General features: G+C 42.5%; 1 protein-coding gene across 1 annotated transcript; it reads left to right on the top strand.

Moving 5' to 3' along the window:
* Window positions 3,315-7,858, top strand: LOC8056061 (ras GTPase-activating protein-binding protein 1). Its single transcript, XM_002453822.2, has 9 exons — window positions 3,315-3,575; window positions 3,668-3,814; window positions 3,898-4,237; window positions 4,318-4,544; window positions 5,038-5,197; window positions 5,279-5,400; window positions 5,493-5,558; window positions 6,498-6,564; window positions 7,130-7,858. The coding sequence occupies exons 1-9, from the start codon at window positions 3,519-3,521 to the stop codon at window positions 7,387-7,389; spliced, it is 1,446 nt and encodes a 481-aa protein (XP_002453867.1). The 5' UTR covers window positions 3,315-3,518; the 3' UTR covers window positions 7,390-7,858.

Raw genomic sequence — 20,184 nt, 5'->3', positions numbered from 1 at the left:
GACAGTCCATCTTTTCATGTCGAACACTCCGTCCTCACACAACAAAACCACCATATGCATGCATGATTTTGCAAAAGTCATAAAAATGTCATTTTAACTCCAAAAATTATGAGATAAATTTTGTTGTTTTCCTTATAAAGTTCTCTATCACAAAAAATGACTTTACACCAAAATTGTAATTATAATTTCAACTAGAATTATGAATACATTTTAGCTTGTTAAATGCATAAATGCGTCTCTAAAGATTTAAAAATCGAAAAACAAATTGTATTATCTTCCTTTGAGTTTGTGCTTTCTAGAAAAACTCCTTTCACATATGTAAATGCCATCTATTTTAAGCCTCGTGGGTTAAACCAACACTAGAAACTTTCTATTTTTGCGCAATGACCACATGCACTTTAGATGTACTCCCAAGAACCGTAGGAGCACCCTTTCACAAGTTGTTTGATGTCATGAACCCACCACACTAAGCACCTACAAACTTGGTTTTCCCATGTTCACCATACTTTGATGGATAGTCCACCAACACTTGTGGGATAGTTTTGTCAGCACATGTTGGACAATCCATCAATACCAATTGACCACTTTAAGCCTGGGCATTCGGGTTACCCGATTTTTTCGGGTCGGGTAATTCGGGTAATGAAAATTGTTACCCGATATTAGTTCAGAAAAAACACTACCCGCAATTTCGGGTACTCGCTAATTCGGGTTCGGGTTCGGGTATTCCCGATTTACCCGAATTTTCAAAAAACAACACACTATACAAAATTTCAATAGCAATTTATATATAATTTCAGCAGCAATTTGTATAGAATTTCAATAGCATTTTGTAGAGAATAATATGTTACTATCACTTGTTCAAACAAAAAGAATTATGTTCTAATAAATTGATAAGTTCGAATATTTAACTATCAACACATGATAAAATACAAAGATATAGACAAATATTCGGGTAATTCGGGTAGTTCGGGTACCGGGGGATATTACCCGAATTACCCAAACTAATTTCGGGTAATCAAAATCGCTATCCGAATTTAGGATCGGGTACCTCGGGTTCGGGTAATTCGGGTTCGGATCCGGGTAATTCGGGTACGGGTAATGGGTATCGGATAATTTGCCTAGGCCTAGACCACTTATATGTGTTAGGGTAAAAGTAGTGTTACAATCAGGAGCGGATTCAAGGGAAGAGGGGCTGCTGTCAGGGATGCAACAACCTCCCGTGGGCCCCTATGTGATGATGCTCTTGACATAGTGGTTTTTTTCCTAATTGTTGGCTGCAATAGTTTTTGCATGATCGTAGGCTATGAGAATGAGAAGGAAACAAATCAACCATCTTGATCTAGGAGATAACCGAGTAATATATATCTACCCACCCTGACTCCATGATTTTTGCGAGAGAATCTATTGACATTTGCTCTTTAGTTGTTGCAAATGCCTATGATTTTGGGTGCTAGGAGAGTTATGGATCGCAGTAGCACGTAGTGGTGAAAATCTTGTGAACAAAAACTTTTACTGCTTTTTAGTTGTAGACTGAAGAGAAGAGAAGAGATACATATGACATTTCCATTGACCAATCAACAGGTGGTAGGATATGGGAACAATAAGAAACAGAACATGTTTTGCACTGTAAATGTACAAAAGAAAAAGAAAATGTAAAAGTGGGTAAGGTGATATAGAAATAGTTGTCGTAAAAAAAGATATAGAAATAGTTTAATTATTTTCTATGTTCTATTAGATTTTTTTTGAAAATGTTGGAGGAACCTAACAAATATGCTCTCGACCGTTTTTAGTTACTTCAAAACCTCATAGATTTACCAATTATTTTTTGGGAACTATTGAAGATGTTCTTAGTAGCTAATTATTAGTAGAAAACTATTAAGATCCATCTACTATGGTCCTATTTAAATACATTAGTAATAACTAGCTAGCTAACTATTAGTTGCTATTAGCTACCTAACTATTAGCTAATTTGGCCCAACCAGTAACATACTCCCTCCGTCCAAAGATGGTCCAACTCTTAGTTGTTAGTTAGGTATTGGCTAACAATTAGCTAGACTATTAATTGCACCTTTAGATTTAAAGGAGCTAATTATTAGTAGCTAGCTGTTAGCTCTATGAATCGCCTAATATGTTGCTAATAAGTTGGTGGCACTACATGCACCTATTGATACTCCTAAACCTACTAGTGAGACTAATAGTTAACGGTCTTTAGCCAATAGTTAGTTTATATTAACATGTTTGTTTGAATCCAATAATATTATTTTTAAATATTAATTATTAAGAACAACATTAATAGACTATTTTATAAATTTTCTAATATATATGAATAGATTTTAGTGAAAAATACACTCCAACAACATCTTTAATCGGATCTCGAAATTTAGACCCTCCATTCCAGATTTCTTGCCAGTCAAAGATGAAGAGTGAAGAGGGCTCTTTAGAGTACGCATAAGATATAGAAAAACTATTGAAGGATAAAAAATAAAAATAATATTTTTTTACTCTAATGACTCATGATTTAGAGAGTAAAATTTGGAAAGACTCCTAAAAATACTTTTAACATTGCTCGATCCAAAGTTCCAAACATGCTAGTAGCGTCTACTCTCTCAGTCAAAAAAAAAAACTTCTGAAATATGTGCCAGTCAAATTATTTTAAATTTGATCAAATTTATAGTGAAAATATTATCATTTCTATCTATAAATAAGTTTATTATAAAGATATATCTTGTATGTATTAGTATTTTTGTAATTTAATTAAAGTTTAAATAAATCATTTAACTCATGGAAAAATAATTCCTCTGAGACGGAGGAAGTATTGCAACGTTATGTATCATTCCGGAAAAAAAAGTTATGTAAATCCAACCTTGGTATTCTTTTTAGATTATTCAACCTTGGCTGGAACTTTGTTTTTTTTGAATTTCCTTGGCTGGATCTTGGAAACGCTTGCCGCGTATAGTACCGTGTTGGTGGCTAGGGCTTTGTTTAGTCGCAATTTTTTAAATGAATATTGTAGTATTTTCATCGGTATTTGATAAATATTGTTCAATTATAGATTAATTAGGTTTAAAAAGTTTATCTCACAAATTACATATAAATTATATAATTAGTTATTTTTATTTATATTTAATACTTTATGTATGTGCTGCAAAATTTGATGTGGCTGAAAATTTTGAATAATTTTGTAATTTTTTTTTGAGTAAATAAGGCCTAGGTGACTTGTGCCAATTTTTTTTTCGGCGAATCAGGCGTCCAACAGCTGGTAGCGTGCTATTCACATTTCACAGCACGGTTCACAGACCATCAGATCACGTCTCCAGATCCGCCGTACGCATAAGCCCCTGCCTCTGCCCTGCATAGGAGCACACCTCTCCCTCCCTCCGCCTCCATCTCCTTCGCCACCAGACCCCAAGCGCTGCCCCCACACGCCGCCGCACGCGCACGGGAGCCGCGCGCCGCACCCGCCGCCGCGCCTCCCCCCAAAACCCTAGGTCTCCCCACTCCCCCGATCCAGCCCTCCCATGGCCGCGCCGCAGCCTGCCGCCCCCGCCCCCGAGGCGCCGCCGTCTGCGCAAGTGGTAAGCAGCCTCGCCGCTCCCAGGCCGAGATTTCAGCGGGATTCTCGCCGTGTTCCGGAAGCTGATCTAGTGTCTCTCTGTGCGACCCGCAGGTGGGCAACGCGTTCGTGCAGCAGTACTACCTCGTGCTGCACCAGTCGCCGGATCTGGTGTACCGCTTCTACCAGGACGCCAGCCGCCTCGCCCGCCCCGCATCCGCCGCCGGAGCCGCCGGCATGGACTCCGTCACCACCATGGAGGTGAGCCACCGCCCCCCCGCGCTCAGATCTGGCGCTTTAGTTTCATTTCGATCGCGATGCTGAGAGGTTTTGCGGCTACGCAGGCGATCAGCGAGAAGATAATGGAGATGGACGTGTCGAAAGCGGAGATCAGGACGGTGGACTCGCAGGAGTCGCTAGGCGGCGGCGTCACTGTGCTCGTCACTGGCCACCTCACCGGTCGTGATGGAGTGCGCCGCGAGTTCTCGCAGTCCTTCTTCCTCGCGCCGCAGGAGAAGGGCTACTTCGTGCTCAACGACATCTTCCGCTTCGTCGGGGACATCCCTGCCCCTACCGCCGTTGAGGCGCAGCCGGAGGCGGATGCTGTAGTCCCGCCTGTGGCTGCTCCACTTGCCAACGGCACAGCTACTCCTGCTGTGGAGCCTGCCATTCCTGATGATCATGGTGTGTAAAGCAGAGTGTGCAGTTCAGCCTCATTTTTCATGAGGCAGATGATAAAATCACTCTTCTTTCACTTTTTGTAGATGCTGTGCCACAGCAGGAAAATCATGTTGTGGACCGATCACCGCCTCAACCTGAGGAGGAGGATGAGGCTGAGGTTTACAATCCGCCACCAGAGGAAGTAGTGGATGAGGAACAACCTGTTCCTGAAGTGATAAATGAAGTTCCAAACAATGTGGCACCTGTGGCGGCTACTACAGTTGCCCCAGTTTTGCAGGAGGAGGCACCAAAGAAGTCATATGCCTCAATTGTAGGTTTTCGAAATCAACTCCCTCATGTTTTAAACTCATTTGCTGCTTATATGCATTTACGCCTGTTCATGGATGATGCGGTTTTAGCCATCTTGTTTATAACTTTATTCTATATGTTGTGCAATTTTTCTTCGCATGTCCACGGTTTAAAGATAAATGCTAGTCAGTTCCAATATCTGTTGTTACATATGAACTCCTAATCTGGAACTGGAAGCACTATCCTGGACTCCGATCACTCTGGAATAGAGTTCATGTAATGTGCATGAGCATGGTGTATGTCTTTACTCTTTAGTATCATGTAATTTCAGAGAGTCTGACAAGGAAACTGTGGTGCAACAATTGTTATGCTTGTGGAGATGGTATTTGTTTGCTTTGAAATAACTTAATAGCCTGTTGCCTGTTTGGTAGAAGGCGATTTATTTCCTCAACCGTGAAACATCACAGTTTCCGCATTGTTTATTAACAAAATGTTACAATTTCTCCTTGCTGTAGGTCAAAGTCATGAAAGAAGTTCCATTGCCTGCTCCTGCACCTCCTACTAGGCCTGCACCGCCCAAACCAGAGAAGCAGTCTCCACCTGCTCCTACTCCTGTCACAGATGTACCGCCTTTCAGTTCTAACCCTGACAACAGCAATATCCAAGAGCCTGAAGGTGTTCCTTAAATCTAAGATTTCAGTTCGGCTTTTTCATTGCACTGGCCTCTCTTAACTTTGCTGCTTCTTTTTTTTTAAGTTGATGCTCATGCAATATATGTGAGGAATTTACCTTTAAATGCCACTGAAACTCAACTGGAGGATGAGTTCAAGAAGTTTGGTACCATTAAGCAAAATGGCATTCAAGTCAGAAGCAACAAGGTACCTTTCCCCCCTTGTACTGGCCTTGGGAAATTCTTTGTGCTTTTATAACTTCAAAGTTTCACATCAAGGTTTTTCATCTGTAAATGTAGATTCAAGGCTTCTGTTACGGATTCGTTGAGTTTGAGGATTCTACTTCTGTCCAGAGTGCTATAGAGGTAATTTTGTTAAAGCGACCAACTCTTTTTTTTAGTGTGCTGTTAGCTTGTTCATTTTATTTCTAGCTGCAATACAGCAGTATGAACATTATCTAGTTTACTAGTGCCATTAGTGTTCCTGTAAACTATTAAAGCCCTTCTTATTTCACATCATTTTGGGGACATCACATCATGTGTTCATTCTCTAGGAGATTGATTTTTGTATTGTGTTGATTTGGGTGAATATAAGTGTGAACTGTCTTGTGAGTAACCATTATTGTTGTGTTGATTATTCTGGACATTGACCCTTTTTAATGCCTTCCAGACGGTCAAATTGATTTGAAGTAAAAAAGAATTCCTTTTTAAGATTGTTAGATAAGCTGCTTGGACCTGGTTTTGAATTCAACACCTTTATAGGAAATCACAAAGTTCTTTGTGGAAATATTTTGTGCAGAATTTTCAGGGTTACAGACAGGCAAATATATGTAGATGAATAAACCCTTGTTCGGTTGCCTGTGGTTTACACGTTGATTGATCATGTATGAACCTGAAAATTGCTTCTTGCAAATTTTCACATATAGGATTCACCTGGTTTGTGCCCAAAGTTCAAATGGATATATCAGAGAAATGTTTTTTTTTGGTTTGATTGTGAATTCTGCCATTTGCTCTCTGTTCCCCGTGGTATATATTTATGCTATTTCTAGATGCTGGTAATTTTCAGTTCACCTGTTCATATTGCTTGCACCATGATTTACTTTATATTCCTTAGCTATTCAACTATATGTTTGAGATCTAGTATAGTAAGTTCTAAATGTAATACGTACAATGAATGAAATGTCCAGTCTTGTTCTGTTGCTTTAGTGGTATCATCATTATGGCCTATCAGATTGAGGTGGATTTCTAATAGTACTTTTGGTGATTGATTATCTAAGTTTAACTGGTTGTGCTTTTGATTTACAGGCTTCCCCTGTAACAATTGGCGGTCGTCAATGTTATGTTGAGGAAAAGAGGACACCAGGTTCACGGGGTCAGTTTATATACAAATTAATACTTAATACTTAATACTTATGCAGTGTAATGCCAATTATATCAGTCATATGAATCTGATGACTCATCCCAGTACCAGTATGACTAACATTAAATGACCGACGATCCTGCTTTTTAGCATATGGATCATAGAATGGAGATGGATGAACTAACCAGAATTCAGGTTATCTGTAGATCCATGATTAGAGTAGAGAATTGCTCGAATTCTCTTATATTATATAACACACAAAAATATATTTGATCCACGGAAGCAAACAAACTTGAGTCCACTTTTGGGTGCTACCTTGCTAATAAGGGCATGTCTAGATTTTGTTGGGTTTAACATGGGAGCATAATTTGTGAGTACTTGAATAAGCTGCCAAAATTTGTTTGAAGGATCTCACTCTAGTACTCTTAAGTTTTCTCCCTCTAAATCTCGTTGAGTGGTTATTATGGCAATATATTCAGGTGGTTGGTGTCTATTTCTTATACATGCTAAGTAACTCTTATAGATTTTGTTAAATGCCTCTTCCAGTTCAATTCATATATTTCCTCCTTTCCTTTAGGCTCCAGCAGAGGTGGCAGGTTTGCACCAGGCAGGGGCAACAACTTCAGAAGTGAAGGTACCAGAGGCCGTGGTAACTACGGTGGAGGAAGGGGCTACGGGAGGGGTGAGTTCAGTTACAGGTCGGATTATGGTGGCAGAAGTGGTGGCAGAGGTGGCCCAGCACGTGGAGCTGATGTCGGCTACCAGAGGGTTGACCATGCTGGATATGCTGGTGGTCGTGGTGGCCGCACAGCAGCTGCTGGTGCCCCTGCAAAATGAGGGACAACATAGTTGTTGCACGTCTCTTGAGAGTGTTTGGTGGCCCTCAGATTATTTTGAAGTTGGCATAGAGCTTCATCAATTGGTTGAGTGCGGGATTACCAGAAAAGCCTGGATACAGATTATAAGGGTTCCTGTTCTCGATCACTATTTTTGCAGGCAACAAAAGCGAAAAAAGTGATTACTAATTGAGTAATTGTAGATTAGACACCTATTCAGATGTAGTTCTAGTTTTGGTCGTCGGCTGATGTGCCTTCTTGTCATTTTTGCAACGCATCATCTAGGTTTTTGTTTCTGCTATTATTCATTTATTGTGTCGATTTGAGTTGATAGTTTTTTTGTTTGGACTGTTGGAATAAGTGACAATTTAGAGTAGTTAAATAGTAGCTAGGTTGGGGATTTACATGTTTATTTGCAATATGTCGACGCTGTTCACCAATTCGCTGTTCACTGCTTGTTCCTTTGTTGATTTGGTGATTGTTTTCTCGTGTTATGCTTTTGATGGATCATTTTCGTTTAAAGATGGGAACAAATGAAAAATTTACAGGTTCTTGTTTAGGCCTTGTTCGTTTCATCGGGATGTAAGGCCTGGAACAATTCCCAGCTGGATTGGTTCACATCAGCTGGAACTATTTCTGATACCATTCCACCCTAAACGAACGGGGCCTTACATGGTCCTGACTGGCAGACTTGCTTTAATTTTTATATAGTTTAGCAGAGAATTATATATTCTTAAAGTATATCTTCCGATGAACCTATACAATAACATAATTCTAATTCGTTAGCTCTCTCGGCTTGTGGCTGGCTCGGCTTGGCTTGGCTCGTTAGGATAATGAGCTGAGCTTGGTCAAGATTTTAGCTTGTTAGCTATAACAAGCTAACGTGAACTAACTCGCGAGCCGTTTGTGAGCCTAATGAGCTGCAATATTAGAGAAAAATTATTATAATTTATATTAGTTTTGTATTATTTTATGTCTTATACTTTATAAATGGTTGATATGTTAGTTTATATGAATATTTTGTTGGACTTAAGATGATTGGATATATTATTATTGTATTATTACTATTTTTAAGCTTTAGATAAATATAAATATTATATTTTATATACTTTTTATACCTTACTCGCAAGCTTAACGAGTTAGCTCGAGCTTTTGACAAGTCAAGCCGAGCTGGCTTTCTGGCTCATTAAGATAGCTAGCTCATTATCCTAACGAGTTAAAACGAGATGAGCCTAGCCGAGCGCTTGTTATCCAGAGTACACATTTGAATTTGACGTGTAAGAAGTGGGTGAATTTAGGCGGTTTAAAATCTATTTTCTAACTATGGCTTATGTTTGTCTAGCTAGAAAAAGGTTAATGTTAATTTATTTTGAGAGAAAAATATTATGAGTATAGCTGATAAGTTCAAGCGAATATATTTTCAACCTTAGGAAAACCTATATACAACAAATAAACTATTTAAATATGCAACTATGATTTTGCAAGAAATGTTATCTCTAATATAAAAGAGTTATGCAACCATTTTCAATCCTATTAACTAAGGTGGTAAGGTAAAGTATGCATCAATGTAAATGTGAAACCTTAATTGAAAGATTTAAACTTTTGTTGATGATTTTATTATTTTTATTGAGGTATCAAGAAGCGTACAAACTTTCCTTAGTCCTAATTGGAGCATTTCGTAAGGGCCAAGCTTTTGGTTAGGCAACTTTGTGGATAGCTTCGAGACATTCCCCACGCGCAAGTGGATCTCTGGCAAGCCTCTCACGAACTGCTCCCCATCGTCTTTACTATCGAGCTTCTAGTCTAAACCATTGCAAGCCTTATTTCCTTTGGTACATGAAGGTGACCATACCACAAATGCGGTTGGTGATGTCTTGCAAGACTTACAACACTTGACGACAACAATGGTGCGAGTAAATACCGAGCTTTTCAAGGAATAGCAAGCACAATTAAGTAGGTGCAACTAGCTTAAGCACTTTACAAAGCATCTACACTAATCACATAATCTTTTCTTAAACACTTGTGGTGTTAGAGCACTTGGTGTTGGTGTCTCAATACTCCTATAATCTCAGCACACTCCAACTCCAATTTAGTCAGCTGGGGTCATATTTATAGCCCCCAAAGGAAGCTAGCTTTTGGAACTCGACACCTTTTACTGTGAGCTATTGGACTATTTATGATAGGGTTTGACAATTTTAGGTTACCTTTAGCTAATTGCAGACCATTGTCGTCACTGCTCTCTCGGCTGGGCCGACCCCTCTAATAGGGTCAACACCCAATATCCTCTCTGGAACCTCTGTGTTCCTCATCGAACTGTGGCGCAGATGGTCCGACGCTTGTACTGTTGCAAGGGTTCAATGCTGCATCAACTTCCCCTTGGGTGAACAGTGTACACGTCAGGTCCGACGCCTTGTTACCTCTTGGTTCGACACTCTGCTTGAATGTTGTGGTAGTGTTTCTCCTCTGTGAATTAGTCCAACTTCTCTATGATCTAACGACCATCTAGGGTCTGGCGTCCTACTGATTCTTCTTTACTTTGATTGTTCACGATCCTTGTGTTTGGGTTGGTTCCATTTCGTGTCTTGAACGTCTTGAACTTTGCCTTTTCTTTTAGGTCTTCAACTCGGCTTTTAATGTCTTGTTGTGGTGTTGATCCTCTGGATCATCACTTTGCCTAAGTCCAAGCCATGTTTGCACCATTTGAACTATATCTAAAAACACTACCAAACATGGTTAGTCCAAACGGTCACGTTGATCATCAAAGACATCACAACTCAAATACTAAAACTAGCCATGAGACATTAAAGAAAACAAGAGATGAACCAAATAGAGGTCACTGTTTGGATAATAAATAAATTATACAAGTGGTATGCTAGTCTTGACATCCTCCCATATGATGCAATTTCTTTTCCCTTTTTTCTATTACATAGTACAACTCAGACACTTGAAAGGTTCTAGATGGCTAGAGGGGAGTGATTAGCCTATAAACATTCTCTACAAATACACTAGATCAAGTGATTAGAAACCTAAATAGCGAAATACAATTTTGCTCTAGCTCTATAAGGGTTGCAAGCCACCTATACCAACAATTTTAGTTGCTATTATCACTAGGCATAAACAATGGCCATGTCACTACTTTCTACAACTAGTGAACAAGCTAGCAAAGAATAAAACAACTAGTTACAGCTACGCTAAACAGTTAGCAAGAAAGCTGGTTACAAGTAGGTACAACTAATTTCAATTGGTTTCAGCTAAGTTAAATGATTAGCAAGAAAACTGATTGTAGATAGTACAACTAGTTCCAATTAACAGCAGCTTGATCCAGCTAGCTGTAACTGAAAACTAAAAAGTTACATTTAGTTTCCAAGAATGTAAAGAGGTGAATGATAATTATACCACCGTGTAGAGGATGAACCAACCATAATATGAATGTCAATACAATCATCGAGAGAATACCAATGGACAAGAGAAGCATTTTTTTATCCCGAGGTTTATGTGCTTGCCGACACGCTAGTCCTTGTTGTGTTGACCAACACTTGGTGGTTATAAGTGGCTAAGAGGTGTTGCATGACCCTTGTCCACACATTGAACACTACAAGAACCTACCCACAAGTAAGATAACTCAATGACACGAGAAAATTACTAGAGTGGCTTTTGGCGCTCCGCCGAGAAATAAGCCCAAGAACTCCTTACAAATAAATCCTTGATTACGGGCGAATACAATCACCAAATCCCATCACAATCAACAAAGCACTAATCATCTAGGTGATGACAATCACGAAGAGTAATAGAAAATCCACAATCACAAGAATCACCTAGTGCCACCAAATATGCAAGATCAAATACACACACTAGGGTTTCCCCCAAATCCTCTTTTCAAATGAGCACCACGCTTTGAGAAGGAGAGGAGAGGGAGAAGATGCTCTTGAAGCTCTCAAGATCAACACTAGAGCTCAATCTCTCACTTAAATGGAGCACAAATCCTTGGGAGTGAGAGAGGAGAAGGGGAGAGCTTATTCTTCTTTTTTGGTTCACTAAGATAAAAGGAAGGAGAAGAAGAGTTAGAGAGGGAGAAAGGAAGGGGAAGTCTCTACATTATCCTCGCTAGGCAACCAACACCCACTCACACTCATCCAGGAACCAACCAATGGTCACAGTGACTGGCTTCTCCACTCAAACGATCATACGCAGACCACTAAATGGCTGACGCGCACGCTCGACACAACATAGGCGTGTTGAATGAAAGTGGCAAAGGGTCAACATGCAAGCACTTTTCCATAATGGAAATTTCCATGAGGCTTCCCCAACACTCCTAGCTCTCTCACATGGAGAGTCAACATGAGCATGGCCTCACATGCGCCTCTTCTCTCTTTGGCTGATGCACAAATAGGCGGTCCACCACAACACTATTGCTCAACAAGAATTTCTTACTGAGCCAATAGAATTGCTTATTGAGCTTCTTTTTCTCTCACACCACTCATGCACTCTTCATGATCAAGAAATTCTTGCTGAGGAGAAGGAATTGTCGGCTAAAAGCTAGATGCACAAGCAACTGAATAGAGCACCCTTGGCAAGCAATTATGCTTCATAACCAAGAATTTCTTTTCAAGATTACACAAGTCCTATGGAGTTAGAAGCAGTTGAGAGGAGTTAGAAGTAGTTGAAAGCAATTGGAATGAGTTAGAAGAAGTTGTAGCTACTGCAGCGTCCTTAGGGCTTGTGCATCTTGACCCGAATTTCTTGGTCATGAAGTAGAATTGTTATACTTGTGGGTAGGTTCTTGTGGTGTTTAACATATGGACGAGGTTCATGCAACACCTCTTAACTACCTAACCACCAAGTGTTGGTCAATACAACATGGACTAGCATGTCAGCAAGCACGTGAACCTCGAAAGAAAAATTTCTTATCTCTTATCCATTGATATTCTCCTGGTGATATTGGCATTCATATTATGATTGGTTCACTCTCTACATGGTGGTATAATTATCACTCACCTCTTTACATTCTTACAAACTAGTTGCAACTAGTAGTTTTCAGTTGCAGTTAGCTGGATCTAGCTAGTACTGTTAGTTGGAACTAGTTGTAACTAGCTACAATCAGTTTTCTTGCTAGTTGTTGAACTTAGTTGAAACCAGTTGTACCTAGTTGTAACTAGCTTTCTTGCTAATTATTTAGCATAGTTGTAACTAGTTGTTTCTTATTCTATGCTAGCATGTTCACTAGTTGTAGAGAGTAGTGACATAGCCATTTTTGTTCCTAGTGATAATAGCGACTAAAATTCTTGGTATAGGTGGTTTGCAGCCCTTGTAGAGCTAGAGCAAAATTGCATTTTACTATTTAGTTTTCTAATGGTTGACACTTCTTAACATCACTAATTAGAATAGAGTTTTAGCTCTGTCCCAAGCAACGATGCTATAAATGCTTCTCAGAATTTGTTAGCATCACTTAGCGGCGTTGTCAGTTCTAACGCTAGAAATACGTGATGATAGTTCTATAGGATGTGTGAGATTTCGCAAGCGCATAGAACTATATTGTAGCACTTTGCCTGGGAGTACTATATGTCAAATTTATTTGATCCCAAAGGAAGGCAGGGTAGGTGGTTCCTTAGTATGAGTGGGCAAATTAGTGAGCGGTGGCTATGGATAACTTTAGCATGGGTGATAAATGGAGGAGGGATAACTAAAGATTACTAAGATAACTAAAGATAACTATGGATAACTAGAGGTAAGTTGATCTCTACTTAGCTCAAGGGGGAGAAGGGTGATAAATGGAGGAGGGATAATGGGTGAAAATAGAGAAAAGAGTAGATAAAATATAAGGCACTTTATTTATTCATGATGGTGATAATTGAACAAACGCTTTAACAATTGAGCTAACGACTGCCCTAGCTCTATGGGCTTTGACCTAAGAAAACTTTTTATGACTCGACTGACCTAACTAACTAGCCAAACCTAGCGGAATTGTGCCTTATTTATAACTAATTGGGCAACTACGGCTACCCTTTCTTGTTGAGGCCCTGAATTTCTTCGTGCAGGGCTGCAATCTCTGCTTCAAGCTTATCTTTATCACTCCTAAGGTTGCGGATCAACTTGAAACTGATCCCTAGCTACTTGTCCATGCCTTCAATAAGCTTGTCCCTTAGATTGTTGGATTTCTCCATCCCCCAGACAATGTCAGAGAGACATATTCAAGCTTTCCGTTGAGGGTGCGCAAGGTAGGAGCTGGCTGCTTGGGAGCTTTCTCTAGTGCTAGTGCTGACGTAGCCCTCTTCCTCTTAGGCTTAGGCAGCGGTGCAAGATGCTCAACATAGCACACCTCGTTAGGGTTAGCCCTAACGCCTTGGATAACCGGACAAGCGGTGGTGTACTTAGCACAGATCAGCTTCCCGTTCTTGTCGGTTTGGACCGACACGAGCCGCTCATTCTCCCTGGGTTGAAGAAGCGGAGTACCCTTAGGGATAGCGACATGCTTCCCTTTAGCAATTCCTTGCAGCAATCACCTTGTAGGAGAAGGATCAGATGGTTCTTGCACGTAGTATGCTTGATCATAGTGCTGGGGTACTGTGGCGATGTGCTTCGGCGACACAACGACAAGAGGCTTCGGCTGGGCGAGGACGAGAGGCCTTCGAGTTGTCGGCTACCTTGTCCGCCATTGCTAATAGATCTAATTTGGAGAGCTTCTTAGGGGAAAGAGGTGGCTGGTTATGGGATACTATTGAGGAGGGTCTAGGTACGTATTTATATGGGTTTTTAGAAGACGTGATGAGGACGAATTCTAGGCTCTACGGGATCCGTACGAAGGAATATCCGATTATGACAGGATTATGCGCGAATATCCAAAGGAAGAGTGTAGAAGAACAGGGAACGAGAATCGAGACGCGGGGTGACAGGGGGGCGCCGACTGACCCCACCAGGGCACCGGCCGACCCCACCAGGGGCCCACTTCGGGTGCCCTTCTGCGTGGTGCCTTTAGACTCTTCCTATTTTCGATTAAACATATTTTCGGATAAAATTTTGTACTGGAATAAATAGAACTTAATATGGTGGTAATTGAATAAATTCTATCTCATCAATTACTCCTGAATCAAATGGTTCTAAATAAAGTTTAAGTCGGTGTCCATTTACCTTGAATAACGTACCTTCGCTTGATTGTAGAGTTATTGCTCCGTGTGGTGATGAATTCATGACGGTGAAAGGTCCTTCCCATTTGCTCCTCAATTTTCCAAGCCCGAATAATTTGAACCTAGAATTAAAAAGTAATACCTTATCTCCTGGTGCAAATTCCTTCTTCTTGATCCTCTTGTCATGCCATCTCTTTGTTCGCTCTTTGTAGATCTTTGAATTGTGGTATGCCTTTTCTCTCCATTTTCTAGTTCTGATAATTGCATTTTTTTCTCTCCAGCAGCTTCAAAATCCATATTCCATCTTTTGATAGCCCAATGAGCTTTATGTTCTAACTCGACTAGCAAGTGACAAGTCTTACCATATACGGAGTACCAATTGATATGGGGACATACCCAAAGGTGTTTTATAAGCTGTTCGGTATGCCCATAGTGCATTTGGTAACTGATCCCTCCATAGAGTTCCCATCTCATTTACTGTTTTCTAGAGAATATTTTTGATTTGTTTATTTGATGTTTCTGCCTCGCCACTTGTCTGAGGATGTTATGGAGTAGCGACATTATGTCGTATTCCATGAGTTTATAGGTATAAGTGAAACTTTTTATCAGTGAAGTGTGTTCCTCCATCACTTATAACCATCCTAGGTGTTCCAAACCTTGGAAATATAATCTCTTCAAACATCCTCCTTGAGTGTCTTGAGTCATCCTTCTTGCATGGCATGATTTCTACCCACTTGGATACATAGTCAACTGCCACCAAAATGTACTCGTAGTTTCGTGATTTCACAAATGGTCCCATGTAATCAATTCCCCACACATCAAAGAGCTCTATCTGAAGATTATTGGTGAGTGGCATAGCATCTCTAGTAGTGATATTTCTATGCCTCTAACATGGCCCACATCTTCGGATAAAATCTTTGGTGTCTTCATACATGGTTGGCCAGAAGAAACCACTCTGCCAAATTTTTGCATGAGTACGAAAGACCCCATAATGACCTCCATATGGTGATGAGTGACATTTCTGTATGATCTGCATGCCCTCCTCCACTGGTACACATCTTCTCAGCAACCCATCTGAGCATACCCGAAAGAGATAGGGTGGATACCATATGTGGAGACGACTTTCATAAATAAGCCTCTTCTTGTTTTCTCCTTGTGGACGTATCCTGCAACCATAAAGTTGACAATATTTGCGTACCAAGGATCTATCTTTGTCACTTTAAACAACATGTCATCTCTTAATGAGTCATTAATAGGTAGCTCCTGAGGTTCTTTAAAATACATCCTAGACAAATGACTGGCAACATGATTTTCTACACCTTTTCTATCTTTAATTTCCAAATCAAATTCTTGAAGTAATAAGATCCATCTTATTAATCGTGGTTTAGAATCTTTCTTAGTGAGCAAATATTTAAGAGCAGCATGGTCAGAATAAACAATTATTTTAGCTCTAACTAAATAAGACCTAAATTTATCAATAGCAAAAACAACAGCTAGAAGTTCTTTTTTAGTGGTTGCATAATTTAATTGTGCTTCTATCATTGTTTTGCTAGCATAAGCAATTACATGATGCATTTTGTTGACGGTCGATAACGTCAACTTTTATTAGAACTTTAACCCGAAGGAGAACATGAAAACACACTAGTCTAGGGTTTAAACTGACAATTTCCACGAGTTTTGTATATTTTGTATTTTCCAGGGTAAATTCCAGGAAAGCTGAAAGGAGGGATTCAAGTGAAAAATAAACACGAAACTTATCCGCCTTGAAAAATATCACGAACGGGACGGGGGAAGACTCTCGAAGACACCGGAAGAAACCTAGGGCCAGAGGCTGTCGGGTGGGGCCGGTCGGCCCCACCACGACGCCGGCCTGTGCCCCCTGTTAGGGTTTTGGCCCCCCTTCTGGAAGCTTCCTCCGCCACCTCTGAGGAGTCATCTTGACCCTTGGTTAAGTCGGTTTGATCCTATGGCGCATGGTGATCCCACCGGGCTATAAATAGAGGGGCAGACCCCCTCCCTGGAGGCACCAAGTTATTTGGAGATCCATTCATCAAGAGCCTTCTCTAGTTCATCAGAGCCTCTCTAGTTCATAGTTTTAGCCTAGTTAGATTAGAAGTAGAAGAGTTCTAGTTCTTCAACGGGATCCGGAGCCCCTGGCGTCTGTCTGGAGCACGGAGTTTGGTATAGCTCTAGTACCTTTCTCTTATTGTATTCAATATTATGATTCAGGCAACATTGTTCTTAATCTCTTAAATATTCTTAATTGCATTAGTCATTGTCTACTTTGATTATATGTCTAGGATAGTTGGTTTGATCTTATTGAATCCATGTAATTGCTCGTATAGCGTTTACCCAATCCATGGGTGGGTAGATGGTAGACAATATGTAGACGTGGTGTCTAGATATCGTGTTTATCTACGAGGGCACCCTAACATGCCGGGTCATGTGGTAGTCCGCGCAGGTGACAGCTGCGTTGGTTCCTCTGTAGTCTACCCCCCGTACATAGGACTAGCTTGGGCGCGGTCGCGAAGGAGGTGACGGTTGCGTCTTAAAACCCTCATTAGTTGATGCCTCTTTGCATGTGATTATGATATAGGGTTGACTTAACAATGATTTCTAGATGTAATTGCACTAATTAGAGTTATTCATTGACGTAGTTATAGAATTACCTTAGTACTTCTTCCTGAGTTTATCCAATGGCTAGCTATTACTTTGACTAGAAGAGCTCTACTATTTATCTATTTATGATGACTGATCATTATTTATCTCGTATATTTTATCAAGTGACTTATCCCTGTTAAGAGTAGGATTCTAGTTATTGGTTACCTTTCACATCAATAGTATAAATTATAGTTATAAGTCCTACATATAGACCTTCCCTGTGGATACGATAGACCTGGCTCTAGGATAGCGGCCCACTGATCCTTCCTGCTGAAGGAGATTTCCCTGTGTGACCACAGGGGGAATTTCGGATCTGCGATTAGGCCGTCTGTGCTGTCTATGTTGAGGCAGGCTCTCTTTAAGAGCTTTCTTTCTCGTTTAGATTCGATGGAGACCTTTCCCCCGAAGATAGAATGGACCACGCCAGTGGGACTGACATATTGGTGTCGTGGGTCCCTATCTTGGTCCTCGTCCTCGTCTTCGTGGTCGCGCCCGTCTTGTTTCCCAATTTTCTTGGCGGAGTCGTCTTGAGCGGCCCGCCGCGTATAGATGCTTTTGAGGACGCAGCATTCTTCCATGGTATGGTTGGACTTGGGATGCAGTTGGCACGGTCCCTTCAACGTCTTGTTGTAGTCTTCTTGATAGTCCCGCCGCCCGTTGGGGCGCTTGACTGTATTTACTTCGTGGTTGTGGTCGCGGGGACGCTTTCCTCTGAAATCGTCGCGATTGTCACGCCGCCTGTCCCAACCTTCCCTGTGATCGCGGTGGTCGGGGCGACGGTGGTTCCTGTTGTCGAAGCGACCGCGACTATCATCTCGACGAGGAGGCTGGTCGGGACCTCTCGCATCGTCCCGGATGAGTTTTTCTGCGTCGTCGGCATCGGCGTAATTCTTAGCCGTGGCGAGGAGCTCGGCCATCGTTGTTGGCCTTTTGCGTAACAGCTTGTTTCTCAGTGCTTTATGGAAGCATAGCCCTTTGATGAAAGCGGATATGGCCTCGTCGTGGGAAATCTTTGGGATCTTAAGGCGCATATCCGACAATCGTCGGATGTAATCGCGCAGAGGCTCGTTTTTCCTGTCCCTTATCCTTTCGAGGTCGTACTTGTTTCCAGGTTGCTCACATGTGGTGATGAAGTTGTCGATGAAAGCCTGGCGTAGCTCTTCCCAAGAGTCGAAAGAGTCCTCGGGCAGGCCAAGGAGCCATTGGTGACCAGCCTGGTCGAGGACTACTGGGAAGTAGTTGGCCATGATGTGCTGGTCCCCTGCTGCTGCTGATCGGACGGTGATCTCGTAAAGAGTGATCCAGTTCTCTGGGTTTTCTTTGCCGTCGTATTTTTTGAGTTTCTCGAGCTTGAAATTGTGGGGCCACACGACCTGGCGGAGGTGCGAAGAGAACTGTCTCAGGCCTGGGGGGCCGTGTGTTGCATCGTATTCAACACGACGTAGGTTTTCGTGGACTGCTCTCTCCGTAGCGCGCCTGTTGATGCGGTCTCGGGCGTCTTTGGGAGGGATGTTGTATCGAAGATCCCTATGCTGGCTTACTTCCGGACCACGTCCGTGATTCTACTCGCGACGGCCGCCATCATCCCGACCGCCATCGCCACGCCGTGAGTCTTTTTGATGATTGTTGGGGGAACGATTGCGGTGGTGCCCGCTGGGCTGTGGTGAGGTCCGGCTGCGGTGGGTCTGGTCGGAGGAGGCCTCTGTATAGGAGACGGCTTGGTCTCTTTTGAGCAGAGTGGCTGTCTGTCCCATCGTGGTGATCAGATGTGCTCGAACGCTGGATCGGATGCCCTGGCACTCGGGAGTATCAGGGAGCCGATCTAAATTAGCCATGGCGACAGCCACATTGGCGCTTGGCGTTTTGTAGACTGGCTGGTCCCCGACCATGTCAAAAGCATCGCTAAGATTATGCGGCGGGAGTTGGCGTTCCTCGTCCGCGCGTCGTCGGACGCGGTCGGCGTTGCGCTGCTCGCGGAGCTGCCTCTGCTCGTCTGTTTCTCCATCAACGGCCGGCTCGTCGGCGCTGACGTTGAAAACGATGTCTCCTCGCTGGGGTGGGAAGACCGAGAAATGAGAGAAACCCGGAGGATATGGAGGCAAATCTAGGTCGTAGTCCTCGTCCTCGGAGTTTATGACTTCAGTGGGAACGGAACCAGTGCTTGAATTTGTGCTGGAAGCCTGGCCGTCCCGTAGTTCTCGGACCGTCACCATGTTGACGTAGTGATGAGCTGGTCGACCGTTCCACTTTGGCAGCCAACCCGCCTCATTGAAAAGAGATTGGACGTGCTGTGAGTAGAGAGAGGCCGAGTTGTTCAGACCGCAAGGATATCCTTCCTCCGGATCAGCCTTGATCTTGACGGACCGTCCCGAGGGGGTGGAGGTTATCGTCAGAGTCGTCCCCAGCTATTCGTGTGTGACGACACGAGTTGGCCGGTAGGAGTTAAAAAAATCCATTGGTGCGGTTTGATCAGGTCGACGCAAGATCCCATCTACTAGTTGGGAAGCTTCGATAAGCTTGGAATCAGCGCGATCGAGTGCTCGGAGAAGATCCGAGCCGTCGATCTTCTTTCCCTTGTGCCGCGGGAGCGGTGGTCGGGTGCTCGGTGCCGGCATCCGTGTGGTCGGAACCGACGCCGCCGTCATCCCAGATTGGATCTGGGTTCCTTCCGAAACCGTGGTCGCGAGACCGCCGCCGTGCGTCGTCCACGTGATCTGGCCGACGGTGAGCGTGAGGCCTTCAGGCACGGCCGCGGAAGCTGGAACGATGACCATACGGAGAAGTTGTACGCACACCCCCTACCTGGCGCGCCACTGTCGACGAAAGCTAGTCGGCAGTCTACCTTGGGGTATACCCACGGTAGTAGTTTATCGGTAGACGGTGCGCAAACTACGAACTCGATGGTGACGCAAGACACGGACAAGCTTTTTATCCAGGTTCGGCCGCCGAGTTGGCGTAATACCTACGTCCTGCGTCTGGTTGTATTGATTTGTGTTGAGAGAATAATGATGTCC

This window comes from Sorghum bicolor, chromosome 4 (genome assembly GCF_000003195.3).
Source record: "Sorghum bicolor cultivar BTx623 chromosome 4, Sorghum_bicolor_NCBIv3, whole genome shotgun sequence".
Lineage (NCBI taxonomy): Eukaryota > Viridiplantae > Streptophyta > Magnoliopsida > Poales > Poaceae > Sorghum > Sorghum bicolor.
This window is presented reverse-complemented; position numbering and strand designations above follow the sequence as displayed.

Excerpts from the sequence above, each read along its gene's own strand:
- LOC8056061 (XM_002453822.2), top strand. The coding sequence starts at position 3,519 with ATGGCCGCGCCGCAGCCTGCCGCCCCCGCCCCCGAGGCGCCGCCGTCT. Across the intron at positions 3,576-3,667 it reads CGCCGCCGTCTGCGCAAGTG|GTGGGCAACGCGTTCGTGCA; the intron begins GTAAGCAGCCTC and ends TGCGACCCGCAG. Across the intron at positions 6,565-7,129 it reads GAGGACACCAGGTTCACGGG|GCTCCAGCAGAGGTGGCAGG; the intron begins GTCAGTTTATAT and ends CCTTTCCTTTAG.